Source organism: Teleopsis dalmanni, chromosome 2 (assembly GCF_002237135.1).
Source record: "Teleopsis dalmanni isolate 2A chromosome 2, ASM223713v2, whole genome shotgun sequence".
Lineage (NCBI taxonomy): Eukaryota > Metazoa > Arthropoda > Insecta > Diptera > Diopsidae > Teleopsis > Teleopsis dalmanni.
Window position 1 is genome coordinate 197,885,780 of NC_051847.1, and position 15,247 is coordinate 197,901,026.

At 29.3% G+C, this 15,247-nt stretch overlaps 1 protein-coding gene across 2 annotated transcripts in view; it reads left to right on the top strand.

The window, feature by feature from the left end:
• LOC119682802 (flocculation protein FLO11) overlaps positions 1 to 15,247 on the top strand; it is a 69,485-nt gene that overhangs the window by 28,946 nt on the left and 25,292 nt on the right. For both annotated transcript variants that reach the window (XM_038096312.1, XM_038096313.1), the window contains exon 2: positions 6,101 to 6,316. In XM_038096312.1, the coding sequence (XP_037952240.1) occupies positions 6,101 to 6,316 (216 nt within the window). The remainder of the gene's footprint in view (positions 1 to 6,100; positions 6,317 to 15,247) is intronic.

Consider the following 15,247-nt stretch of genomic DNA (forward strand, 5'->3'; position numbering starts at 1 on the left):
CTATGAATTGAATATTGTATTTTAATTTTAAGTATCTTAATTTTAAGATACTGAGGAGGATTTTTGTTATCATTGCGTATATTCTATTTTGAACGTATATTTAAAGTACCATTAATAAATTATTAATACCTAGTACTGATTTAATATATAACATATAGGTCACTTTACAGTCGATAATATTGTAGAAAAAATGATAGAACGAGCAGAAAATTGGAACAATTTTCATCGGAAATATTTTAAGGGAAAAGAAGAAAGATCTAATCTAATCTAATCTAAAACGAAGAGCAGGAGTGAGAGCCGGAACACATATTCTGATATTGAAAAAAGTAGACTATAGGGCAAGATTAATTATCTGCAACAGTAGCGGGGCCTGGACGCAGGGCACACCGATGGAAGTCTTAAATGATTAATAGGGACCCTACCTCGAAGTAATAGTAACGTAGTCCCGGGGTTGAACAAGGTCTCTAGGAATGAGGGGGAGTGGTTTAGCCCGTGCGAGTCGGGCACTCACCTGGTCAGTACGTAGGCATTCCACTCCTCTTTGCCGCAAAAAAAAAAAAAATACTGATTAAATACTCAAAGCGCAAATAGTTAAGTAATCATCATAATAATTTCTATAAGTAGAATCACATTTCACAAAAAATTGAAATAATAAATAAAATATTATTTACTTAAAATATCAAATTTATACACATGACAGCTGTCAATTTACTTAGTCAGGAAGAATAAATGCAAAAATGGAAACAATAAATTCAGTTGTCTTCCTACAGCATGTAAAGTAAATTGTTTGTTGAGATTGTTATTTTGTGTGCGTGTAAATATGTATCTATGAAGTATCTTCTCACATATGAGATAGTTTTTTGACACAAGCGAACAGAACACACGTATCCTGCAACGTATAGAATAACAATTTGAATAAATATTTTTGCTAACAAATGATTAAATTGAGAGAAAAAAATAAAAAAAGAATATTTTTTGATATATAAAAATAAAAGCATGAAGCATAAAGCATAAAGTATAAGTCAGTGTACTGTTTCAAAATTCAATATCATAAAAGTCACGCAGAAATATATAATAATAATAAGCGGATAGGTATATCGCTCAATGTTAACAAAAGAAGCGTTTATTTCATTTTCGAAGTACCCCCAAATGACATTTCTTCAACGTAATTTCACTGACACAATCAATTATACTTGACGTACCGAAGTGAAATGCTTTAACGACTGTCATCCTTGCAAGACTCCATGCTTCTTTGTTTGTTGACATTATAAATTTGTAGTGAATGTGCAGATATTTTCACAGGAGCAGCGCACATACAATTTAGTAAGTATTTATTTGTTGTTCTCTAAGTAATTTGTTTTCGAGTACACGTCGAATGGAAGATATTTTCGAAAAAGGCAACAACACACTCCAATATATCAACTATCGCCTCTTGACTTTTACCTTTTGGCATTTATCATTGGTCATTTATTTTTGGTTGAATCGGAAGCACATTTACGACAGCTTAAGTGTCATTTGATTTCGATTCGTTTAGAAGAATGTAGTACTTAGTTAGAGCACGTGTGTCATTTTTAACTTTCAAGGATATATACTTATAGGTATATACCTATGTGGACTGCTACTTTATCGCTACTTTACTGATGAGTAAAAATAACTTTTTAATGCAGACCATTTTACCATCTGTACACACTGCCAAAGCTAATTAAATTTTGTGCGTGCATTGTTAATATTTAAAGCGATTATAAACACCGTTGAAAAAAAGTAAAAGTTATTAAAAAAACCCACATACGGTTACACTTAAGAGAAAGTACTTTCTCCTAATAATGTATGTTTTTGGGGGAAATAAAAAAATTGTAGACATGTGAGTAATCATATTTAATTTTTAATTTTTATACTCACAGCTTATGTGATTATATGCATTTTATGTTGCCTGCTCCATCAAAGCATAAATGTAATAAAATACAATGTGTTGATGCGTATGAGTTACTTTTAATCCCTTAAGCAGAAGATAAATGAATACCTTAGTTGACAGAATATTTTCTGTACATTAATAAATGTTGCATTTATTGTGTGGTATTACTGCCATATGATTAATGATAATTTAATTTTCTCAAAGTACATAAGTAAGCACTACAGAATTGTCATATAGATTAAGTAAAATAATTAACACAACTCAGTGAAAAAATATATCAAGGACAGAGCTCTAAAATTATTCACAAAAGTGGACAGGTTGCCCAACCCCCCACCCCCTCCCCCCTAACAAACCTTAAGTTCATCTCAGAACGCACAGGAAATATGCTGATCTACGGTCCCTCATCAGTGAAAAGATTAATAAATGATAAAAATTCAAGTATAGTTAAAGCTTAGTATGGGGCAGGGATAAATCCCCCAACTACAAAAGAGTAAAAGTGCGCAATAGCACTTACTCAAATCACAACAACAACAACAATTAACACCAGACTTTCAAAAAAGTTAATATTAGGATCAAATTATGCAGGCATTCATACGACGAAATACTTTTACTAATTATGATTATAATCACATCTTATGCATAGAGTCAAATCACAATAGACAACTTCCAAGGTTAGCTTAAGTTAGGTGACTTTTTTTTCGGGAGGGGGAAGAGATTGAATGCCACAGTGTGAGACCCACTATAACCACCTCTTAAAAATGCAAAATAGACAAATTTCAACCATTCAATCATAAAGGTCAAAAGCGGAAAACCTATTCCAATAATCAATAAGAAGACAAATATTATAATATGGAAGGCGTAATATTTAGACAATAAATGTATCTAAGCCAAAATTGGAAACAAGTAAGCAAAGGAAACACATAGATAACAATGATTACTGACTAAAGCTTCATGCAAGTGGTTGTTGTAAGCACAATTGTATAGCGGGATTACAGCAAAGATGCAGACGATATCGTTCCGTTAAAGAGCGAAGAATTGAATATGCTTAGTATCTGATACTATTAAGCAGATTGATGGAAAATTGTTGCTGGATAAAGAATATCAGCGAAAAAATGTTGACGCCTAGTAAAATATCTTCGCGTCGGGAATAACCAAAAGTAAGTCAATGGAGTGATGTTAGTGGTCTAACAAGTGAAGCAGTTGGAAAATGTCTGTCATTGAGTCTGCGCTTGTAGTTAACGCAATCTCGGAGCACACTTTTTTGTATTAAATAGGATATGAGTATGCAAAGTCTGTCCAAACTAGTTGCTTGTAATAAAGCAGTTTGGTTTGCATGTTTAGCAGATTGTATTGGCACAGATCACTTTGACAAGGAGTAAAAAATTGGCATTCTTAATGACGGAAATAACGTATAAAATGAAATTATGTTTAGCAGTGAAAACACCACCCAAGTAATTTAAGCTATCTATGTATGAAGGTGATAGTAGACCCTTCAATTCCAAGGTTTATGTCTTAAGATTTATAGCTACGGTTGTGATATCCGCCAAGAAAGCCAGTAATCGAATAAATATATTAAAATAGAATGAGCCTAAAATGAAACTTTGTGGGAATCCATCGACAACAAGATAGGTTTTAGGCAGTTTGATATCAACCTAAACTTAATAAGTGGTATTAAGAATTAAAAATTGGTTAAGATTCGGTTAAGTATTGGTATACAACACAACAAAGAAAGGTATAGATTAAGTTGTTTAAGTTTGAGCACCAATCCCAGCCTAGAATTTTGTACTATTACAACTATACCTATCAACATGAAGTTGAAAATTATAAAACTTCAGTATCGAACTAATAATGCAGGGTTTGAAAATATTTAAAATCCTTTACCAACAGACTACTTTCTTCTCATTTTACTCTTTTTAAAGTAATTATTATTTGCAATAATAAAAATGCTTTATGATTCAATTAGGCAGAACTTTTAAAATATTACTATATATATTGTATTTATGCATGATATACAACAAAATTTAAAAACAAAACAGCGATTTAGTTTTTAAAAAAAATTTTTTTTTTGTTTTTTTTTGTTTTTCGTCGTTTTTTTTTTTTTTGTTTTTCGGTTTCCTTGGTTCTTCATATTTGGATATAAACGGTTTTTACTATGAGAATATAGGCATTCTTGCTGTAGTATCATTTTCCAGCCGCCTACCAGGCCCCTTGTGGAAATCGAACCCACACCCCGGTGTATGGCAATGCAATTGGTTACGCACTATGCCACCGGGGCGGCCGATTAGTGTTTGTTTTTTCTTATAAATAAATTGCACAGGAAAAATTTCCATTACTCTTAGTACGATTTCTTACTTATATATACTTTAACCATTTTTATTAATCTGTATATAAAATAAAATTGGTGTTAAGTTTTGTACAAAATGAAATTATATTTTTAATAAAATGTTAACAAACCAAAAAAGTGCCGGCATGTAGCACTACAATTATGTTTAGTTGAGAACACATTTTTTTTTAAATTGTTTAATTATTTACGAAATGAAATATTTTTATACCATAGCTTTTATTTAATTGTTATTAAATAAAAAATTAATAACATTTATACATTTAACTATAAATCAGTTTATTAATAATGTAACGATTATGTTTTCGCAAATCATAACTGCTGCATATAACATGAAAGTTGCAATATAACAGCTCAATCAAATTATTATATATATATAAATTATGTATAAAATTATTATATTATTTAAATTATCGTATATTATTTATAGATATTAGCAGAACAGTAATTACCCAATATATAAGTACACATAAATCCTTTTAATTACGAAAAAAATTGTAAATTTTTGCTGCTCCTATATATTTGATTTAGTATATAAAATACATATATACTGAAAAATTCGCGAAAATCTTTTAAAAGTTTGTCACAGTATGGCCTAATGGATAAGGCATCGGACTTCGAATCCGAAGATTGTGGGTTCGAGTCCCGTCAGGGTCAAATACACTGGGTAGCTTAAAAGTTTTTTTATTTGTTTGTATTCCATTAAAATAAATAAATAAATATTTTATAAAATATATTTAATTATTTGCAATATTTATGTGTTTAATACATTTAAATATTTCGTATTTATCGTCTGTAAAAAAAGTGCTATAAAGTAGCACAAATTGTCGTGAATATTGAAAACGAAATGGTTGCCAAGTCTTCACAAAAAAGAAAAATACACCCTCTTCTTCATTATAAGATATTTGCAATTAGAAATCTGCAATTATTTGTTAACTATTAATTCTAAAATCTAAAAACACTTTTTATAAATACAAGCATACGATGTTTATGGAAATTTGTTGACCATGTCACGTAATACCTTTAAAAAATTACTGACAACAATGAATACATGCTGATGACAAACTGTGTACGTGTTAACATTGGAATCTTTTTATCTAAAAACGAATTTATACTATGGTTAGACACACTTTAGTTCCGCAAAAATCTTAATTTCATCTTCGGCTTAGCGAAATTAAGTTGTTTTTTCCAGACAAAATCCAGTTTTGAGGTTAGAACGAAATTAAGGAAAATAGTGCGAATTTTTATATTTGAATATAGAGAAAGAACTGTAACTGTTATTTATTTAAAATAGAGAGAAAAATAATAACTCTCATACCAGAAATCCACTAAAGCTAAAAAAACTACTGAATGCCATCCTTTATAGTTATAATAATCAACTTTTAAAATTTCCCAGATAACATTCGATTAGTAAACAAAAAACATATGATTTCCTTAATTTGAGGCAGTATGAACACTTTCGAAATTAACTTATTTTTATCTTCACGAAATTAAGGAAATTTGGCTGTGTGAACATAGTATTAGTATAAACCAAATTTATAAATTATTGTATTACAGCCTGAGGATCAAGTATGGAGTGTTTGAGAAGGTTCAAATAAATTCTTATTTTATTTTCCATAAATAAACTTTAGTACTCTTAAATTATAAAATATTATTACTTTATTATTATATTATTATTATTAATAATTTTTTTATGTAAAAATGCCGAAAAATTCAATAATTCTAATAAATAAATATTTTTAAAAACACAAACATTTTTCTTTAAAAATATTTTTCCCTAAATATTTCTCTTTAAAAATTTTCAAACAAAATTCCTTAATAATATTCTCCTTTTTTGTTCTTTTTAGCAATACCAATTGTCTACATTTTGGCTATTGTGCCTGGCCTTATGCCATGGGAGAAAGGATATCGTTTTTTATCTTTCTGTCATGTATTTGGCTCAGTAGCTCCGTGGTGTGGCAGTTTTGTTTATCATCTTTTCATGAACATTGAAAAAGGTGAAAATGTATACTATCGTTTATTGAAATTGGATATGGTGGGAATATGGGTCAGCCAAAGTTTCGGTAAGTATATTAAATGACATTTTTAAATGAAACTTGCTTGAAGGTTAAATTGAAAGTAAAATCTTGTAGCTTTGGATTGATATTAAATCGTAACATTGATTCAATTTTTACACAAATACCAGAGTATATGTATCTGGTATATACTCTGAGTAAAATATTAAAGGAATAAAAAATGAAACACACATATTAAACGGAAATTGCAGTCAAGGATAAAATGGCGCAATGGTTATAAAAAAAATGTTATGCTATGGGCATTTTTGAAATTGGCTTACTCAATTGTATTGATACATTATTAATGCAAGATTTGATTGAAACTGACGTATTTTAAAAAAATTGATAAAATAAACAGTGTATAGTACAAATCAATAAAAGTACTAATTTGTTTAACAATATATAACATTAAAAGGAAAATAACTTTTCCTAAAGTCAATGCAACTAAAGCTGTACTGAAAACACAATTAGTGCGAGACGAGACTCGCGCTTTTTTTTAATAGCAGCTGCAGGAATATGTCTATAGCAGCCCTTATAATTTTTTTTTCGTAATATTTTCAAAAACGATAGCTTACAAGGTATCTAAAATTTTTACACAAAATCTTATTTGATCTGAACGATCTTTGATTTCTTCAATTTATATAAACCAGTAATCCTCTCAACAGGATTCTTCAGAATGTTGCAAACTTTTTGTTATAAGTTATACCTATGCGATCTATATTAGAACTAAAAACAATTTCTTTTTACGTAATATTTAGTTATGAAATTTTTTGAAATTTAAAAAAAACAGTTCAAGAAACAAGGTAGTTAATTGGAGAAACAATACAATATAAAAAATAGGAGATCTGAAAAGAAAATTTTGTATATACATTAAGACTGAAAAGTTTTCGGAAATTCTCATTTAAAATTCGCGCGCTGTATATTTTTCGATATTTTAAGTTTATGTAGTTTGGCAGCACTGTCCTTAATTACTATGCCAAAAATGAGCGCGATCTGTCAGACAGTTCGTTTACGGCAGCTGTTGAAACCAGTTCACCTCAGTAGTGCGTTGCGAAATGTCTTCGACGGTCGTACGACCGTCCTGAAAGGCTTTGTACCACTCATAAACTTGAGTTTTCGATAAAACTGATTCCCCATAAGCCTTTTGTAGCATTCGCAACGATTCTGCACACGAAATTTCGTTCGAAACACAAAATTTGATGCAAACTCTTTGTTCAATATTTTTTTCCATTGTTTTTTTCGCAACGCACTACTGAGGTGAACTGGTTTCAACAGCTGCCGTAAACGAACTGTCTGACAGATCGCGCTCATTTTTGGCATAGTAATTACCTTAATTGCTGCCAAACTACATAAACTTAAAATATCGAAAAATATACAGCGCGCGAATTTTAAATGAGAATTTCCGAAAACTTTTCGGTCTTAATGTACCTACTTATCATATCTATGTGGTAAATGGAGAATAGAAAATTGTTTAGTATTCTAACATTCTCAATATCATCCAAAAATATTATCACTACTGTCGTTAGAGTTTTAGTATAATTAGAAGAGATTGCTAATTTCATCTTTCCTGACACACATTTGCACAACAAGATTGATTACTTTATTTACGAAGAACTATATTCTGTCAAGGGTCTGCCAACAAAACTGTATAAACTCTACAATATATTTATGTTTTAATTACTTGCTTTATTTACCGGATTCTTTAGAAATTTTTAATAATCTTCAATTTTTGCAAAGCAACCCAGCCATTTATTTTTGATTTTTTTTAATCTGTGATTGATAACTAAAATGTACTTCATCTATGTCAATGAGGAGTATAAACTAAATGATACAGTAAGTTGCAAAAATATCAGTTCTCAAAATATTGCTATACACCACCTTTCTTTATCTGCTGCCATTGAGATGGTCAGTGTGACAATATAATACATAATACAATAACAGCCAAAAAAAATTTTTTTTTTTGAAATTAACCACCTTAATACAATCCTTCCTCAGCTACTGGAGATAACAATGCAAGTTCAATGGCATTTCTTAGATGTGATTACATTTCAAGACAAATTGATATTTAGATATTATCGAAAGCCTAAATAGTAATAATTTTAATAGTTGTAAAAATGGTTGAATAGCATTGAAAATGGTTGAATAGCCTTGAAGCTATTCGCGGAAACTGACATGCTACCCTACTAAGCACTATTTAATCTTAGAATAATCTCTAGCCGCACGAGGCGGAACGCAGATCTTAGATCAGTCATCGAAAAATGACGAAACTTTTGAGGAATACATAAATTAATTAGTGAGAAGGGTGGGACTCTGCAGCAACCCCCCAGCTATCAAAGAGTAAAAGTGCCCAGATGCATTAACTTGAAAAAGACTCAACATGAAAAATGTATACTTTTATTTATTTTCCAGAACACAGAAAGTAAGTTTATTAGTTTAAAAAGCTACATTGAGTGTTCTAATGTTTTTGACTTAACAATCATTAATGTTTTGGCACATGTTTAATAAGTAGACAAAACAGTTTTACTAACTTATTGCATTTATATAAAGTTATTTTTTTTGCAATTTTATTTGGAATCTATTATTTTAAAACAATAACCCTATTCAATGAATACTTATACTACATAACAGAAAGAATTAACTTCCAGTAAAATTAACTGTTGCTTACTTATCCTATCATTATACTTATAATTTATCTTTTAATTTCCTATCTACATTATCTTAATATAATATATACACCAAATTTTTAAAATTTCTTCAAGTTCTATAAGGTAGCTCTAGAATATGATTTATTTTCAATCGTCTTTTTGTTGTCTAACAGAGACAAGGCATGAAATTTTGAGTGAACTTCAAGTCAATGGATGTACATATAAAGATATGGAGATACTTATTTTAAGGGACTTCTTGATACACCGATTCAAAGTTCAAATGAAAATCACCAATTTGAAATAGATTTAATATATTTTGCTGATTTCTTACTTATTCCTTTAAGAAAACTGTTTAGTCTTATATGAATAGTTTTGTAAGTATACTGAAAAATTATTCAAATGATAATATAAAACAAAAAAAAATTGTGTCTATGGTTGTTTAAGTTTTAATACCTTTTTCAAACATATATGTATAGTTATGCTATAAACAAACTATTTACTATTCAACTATTTTTTAATAACATTTTAAACTAAAATATAGTTTGGTCATTTAAACAATTAAACTTTTTTCTCTAATTTGTTTATAACATGCAATAATTAATAACTAACAGACATGAATCGTTAAAAATCATTTTAAGTTAATTTATTTGACATATTTATATGTTGACATATTTATATATGTGATTTACTTATATATACATATATCACATTTGCGTATATTTATATAGGCATGCCAAAATGCAATAATGATTTTTTTAATTTATATATAAATAGAGAACTAACTATTTATTGTCGCTGCAGCTTGTCATACACGATGTATTTAAATTATGATATAGATCTATGGATTAAATTTTCTACTGTCAGTAAATAGTAATTTTAAAAAATCGATAATAATATGTAGTTTAAAATTATAGTAATTAAATTGGATAATGAATGAGCAAACGCAGTCATAGATGATTCAGTTTAATATCAAGTGACGGTACTCGTATATTGCTAACATTATTACAATAGGTATTTGTTATACGAAATCTATAGCAATATTAGGTTAATTTTTTGGAATGTTATTTAATGTTTTATTTGTTTTACAAAACTAAAATTATGCTGAAAATTTAATTTAATTTAAGAAAGAAATTTAGTCAGTCAAATTTAAATAAATTAAATAAAATTTTTGTCGTTGGTTTTCTTTGCTATTCGAATCCGTCTAATTTTTAAGCAGTTTCTTTTCGTCATAAAGATGCGTCACTCTCTTAAGAAACACTTCATTTAACACTTAAGAAAAGATATTTGGAAATGGAAAAATTTACAAATTTTGTGTAAAAAATATACGGAAATTATAATTTGAAAACTGTTCATAAAAATACTAGAAAGGTTCTTGAAAAAAACTTGACCAACGACTGTAATTGACAAAGCGCCCTATGCACCTAATATGGTCTCTTGACACTTTTTGTTATTTTTGAAACTAAAAAAAACTTTTTTGAACTTATTTATCGTCCTTTTTTTTTATTATGGTGGTTATACATTTTTTAATCTGGTTATTGGTCCCTTTTTGTTAAATAATTTAACGTTTAATATTTTTTATTATGCTTTATATTTCGATTCTCTTTGAAAGTAATCATCAGGATCACGATCTAACATAAATTAATATCACTAAAACTATATCTACGTCATCCTCTTTATTCTATCGTCTATATTGCAATATAGACGATACTGATAATGACTCTCAAGGAGAGTCGAAATATAGAGCATAACAAAAAATATTAATCGTTGAATTATTTAAGGAAGGGGCCTATAGCGAGAATAAAAAATATGTATATAAAAAATAATAAATTAAATTATTTATAATACTATGTTTGAATATCTCAAAAGCTAAGTAGTATCTAATAAAATGTATGCAAAGCTCGATGAAGACGTTTCAAAAGCTTATAACAAAAAAATCGCAAGAAACTTAAGGCTATATCTAATCAGCCTATGAAAACCGTCTAAAAAATTCAGTTGTGCTGGCGATATAGAGTTTTTTGATTTACAATATTAAATTATTCCAGTTCAACATAAAGAAAAAAGAATTAAATATCAAATATATGAAAATAGATTAAAAGATTACTTAATTTAATTAATTCACAAATACTTCGTTTAAATATTAATGACAAATTAATGACAAAGTTTAGTATTACTATTTATTATAGTATAAAAGTATTAATTAGATGAAACTTTCTTAAAAATAAATATTCAAAGACAATAAATAACCACAATAATTTCAAGTTATATTTTTAAACTAAAATTTATTGATGAAAAATTGTTCTTAGCAATTTATTTACAATATAAACTAAAAAGCATTAAAAATTCATCTACTGGTCTTGCTTGTTCCTTGATTAGTGTAAAAAATGACGTTGAACATTCATTTACAAAATGTTTAAGACCACAAAAAAAATTTCTTAAATAAATTTGGAAACTTAAAAATTCATTTCTGGAAAATTTTAGTTGAAAATTTATTTTTGTACGTGAAATGTTTCCATTTATCTTGGTTGGCTATTTGTTGCTCACCATAATCCTCATCATCACAGTACGACTACTGCGTTGATGAGTTGGTCGAGCAAGTTCAAACCATTTTGGGTCATCACACCACAACTCATTAAAATAAATTGGTTAAATTTATAAACAAGATAAAATATAATTAATTAATGAAACACTGCCAAAGTGTCAACTGAGATCGCTAGTTAGAGTAATTTTTAAATAATTTAATTTTGAACTTTTTACTAAAAATCTCATGTATTTTAATATTCTCGCGTTAAGTTGAAGTCACTTTCTAAGAATCTACTTTTACTTATAAATTATAAAAAATCAAAATTTCTTTCAAGAAAATAAAAAAGGTTCGATTACTTTTTATTGACGCAACAGGCTTTAGAGACCTACTCTAAACTCAGAAAGAGACATATTAGACCCGACAGTCGCAGTGCCACACTCCCTAACAATAATAATAATAAAAAAGATTCGATGATATTCTTGTTAGCGAGTTATATTAGCGAGCTAAATTCTTAGTGAAGTAGGAAAGTGAGGTTGGGAAGATGTTCAACCTGTTCATCGATATGGACAAAAGATCTGTTAAATTACCTAAATTAACGAGGATAGATTTTGTTTCTCTTTTATCTCTTTAAGTTTCTGGTGAAAAATTGCTAACTATAGGAAACGGAAGAATATCTGCTGAACCCATTTGATTGGGCGAAAATTTTGTCTCAAAAAAAAAAATTGTTGCTTACTTACAATCACTCAGATGCCTATGACGCTGACCGCTCTGCTCACTCAATGAGGATGTTATTCATATAATATCCTCATGTCACACGAGTGAAATGTTAAAATTACATATGTTAAAATCTCTAATTATTCGTAGCGGAAGGATATCTGCAGACATGCCACTCCAACCAATCAACTAATACAATGAATTCATTTAATACACATGACAAGATCTTTGTCCCAGGAAATTAAATTATTTGTTAGTATAAGAATCTTAAATTTGGTTATTCAGATAATTATTACCCCAAACGCTCTGGAGACTTACATGAGAATGTTAAAATCACTAATTATTGGAAGCGGTAGAATATCTGCTGACCTATCACTGCATCCAACCAACTAACACAATGAGCAATGAGCAATTTTTGTTTGTAAGTATGAGAAAGTGCGGTCGTTTAGAATCGAAACCTATCAAAAAAATCCACAAAATTGTTTTGAGTGAACAATAATTGAAATCTAAGAGAATAACTGATATCATACATATATCAAAACAATATCTCTTTGATATTTTATATACACTTTTAGTCAACTGTTACAGAAGTGGATTTCACATTTTACCCACAGTTGCTTAAAGCAGCAAAAAGTTACTGGATGCAGACGCTACTGAAACTTATTTAAGTGCAATTAAAAGAAGTTCTTCATGAAATATTTAACACTAGACAAAAATTGACTGGAGTTAAATCTATAATTAACTAAGTAAACAGCAACTGAAGAAGTCCGGACAAATCAATCAAAGACACAATAGTCCATTCGAAAATATTGTGAAGTCTATTTTTTGAAATATTCGCAGTATAATATTTATCTAATATTTGGAAAATAAATAAATCGCAAAATTAAAGTGACCTTATTCGTAACAATAGGTCGTAAAGTTTATGGCATCTTTATTTTTGAATTCGCAGATATAATACTTATCAATCATCTTAAAAATAATTTGATATCGGATATTTTATCTTGTTACTGAAACGATTGAACGATGAAACCATTAAAAAAGACCTAAATAAATGAAAAAAATGGGTTTTCAAATTGCTATTCCATCAAGTTATTCTATTGATTCACCCTCCGGAGATTAAGACTTCTTCTCGCATATTAAAAGAACGCGGAATGTCTGTGGAATGTCTAGTTTTTCTCAAGAAATATGTTAGAAAAATATTAGAATGATTGCATTTAAGTTAAAGTAACATCCATTAAAAAAAAGTTCTTTTTTTCACTTGTTAATTTTTTAGTTCTAATGCTGACTCGGAAGCAACGCAGCTCTTTAAAAACTTCATGGAAGTAACAGTGGTAATCTTCTGAACCACGTATTTGACGTCATTGAACATAATAAACTAAGAATACGAATGCCCACCGTTTGTGATTTCTACCGTCTTAAAAATACCTTTCCTGCACCTTTCATAAAATTTAAAAATAAAAATATTTCTTCAAACTAAGTGCTTATATGTGTACATAAATTTTTCCTGATACTTCAGTCATTATTATCAATGGCAATAAAATACGTCATCACCGATAAGACTTTAACGACAACATAAATAATTTATGTGACACAATTGTGAAATCTCGGAAAAATAAAAATAAGTTTTAGGATTTTGTTTTATATTAAAAAAAATTATATATGTATACACAGTTTAAAAAAAAAATTAGATAACTTATAACTGAAAATAATAAATAAAAATATTTTAAAAAAAAATGTAAAAATACTTTCCTAATTGTTACACAAAATTATTTATCATCTACAAAGCTAGCCATAGAACACACATTTCCGATACGGATGCATTCGTGTGCCCAAGCGACACTTAAACTCTAACGAAAATTGGTCGAAATTTGATAACATTAACATAACACGTACTTCCTCTGGTGCATGGACATCTACAGTAGTCAGTAGATGCTGAAATTCTTGATGTATATCCGCACACCACACTTGCGCCGTACCGACAAAGAACATTTGTCGCGAGGTCAAATTCATATGAGGCAGTGCTTCCTCGTGTAATTCTAATGAATTAGCATGTTCCAGTAACCAACTTTGGTATGCTGCATATGCAATGCGTATACCAACATTGTCGGCTATATTCTCATCTTGGGCGTTAATTTTTTCCAACAGCATACCACCGTATTTATATTCCCCATATTGCTGACGTAAGCATTCCTTGCGTGTTTGAAATGCCGCTGTGGAATTTTTATCCCACCAGTTATTGAAATTGCCTTTTGAATCGTATTTACGTACAATATCATCGAAACCATGCGCTAGCTCGTGTGCCACAATGTAACCCACAGTGGAGTATTTTATTGCAGCTGGATAGGCGTTATCCCAAAGGTAACGCGGTTGTAGAAAGGAGACTGGTATATAAATTTTATTTAATTCTGGCACATATGCTGGCGAAAATGAAAGTACTTCTGGTTCATCGATTTTTGGTGGTTCCTGCACTTTTAATCGAAAATTCAATCCACGTCGCTCAAGTATGTTAACAACATTTTCGAAATAATTATCTGTGCCAATGGCCAGATCACCAAAATCTTTATCGAAATTCTCTTGTTCATAATTATTTATTTCCATTGTCATAGCTGAAAGTTTTTCCAATGCTTTATCACGTGTACTTTCCGTCATCCATTTTGTGGCATCAGATTTAAGTATACTTTCAAATGTTTTCTTCAATTCCAACCACATTTGTTCCACATCCGAGACAATTTTATCATTACTTTTAACCACATAACGATATACCAGGTAATCCATATATTTTACAAAATAACGCTTAGTCATTTCCACACATTTTGTCTGGTGCTTCTCTTCTGTGCCGTCCATATCTATACGAAAATCTGTCAATAGTTCCCACATAATATAATTAGCCACCACATTCTTAGGCGTACTTTCAATTACTTTGCGTAAATTGCGATGATATGATTCTACATATTCATAAACAGGTAAGCGATATTCATAACCCAACCATGTTTTAACGAAATGCGTGTAGTTTAAGGTAGGTTTATAGGTTTCAGTCATTTCTTCCAACAATTGCAAATT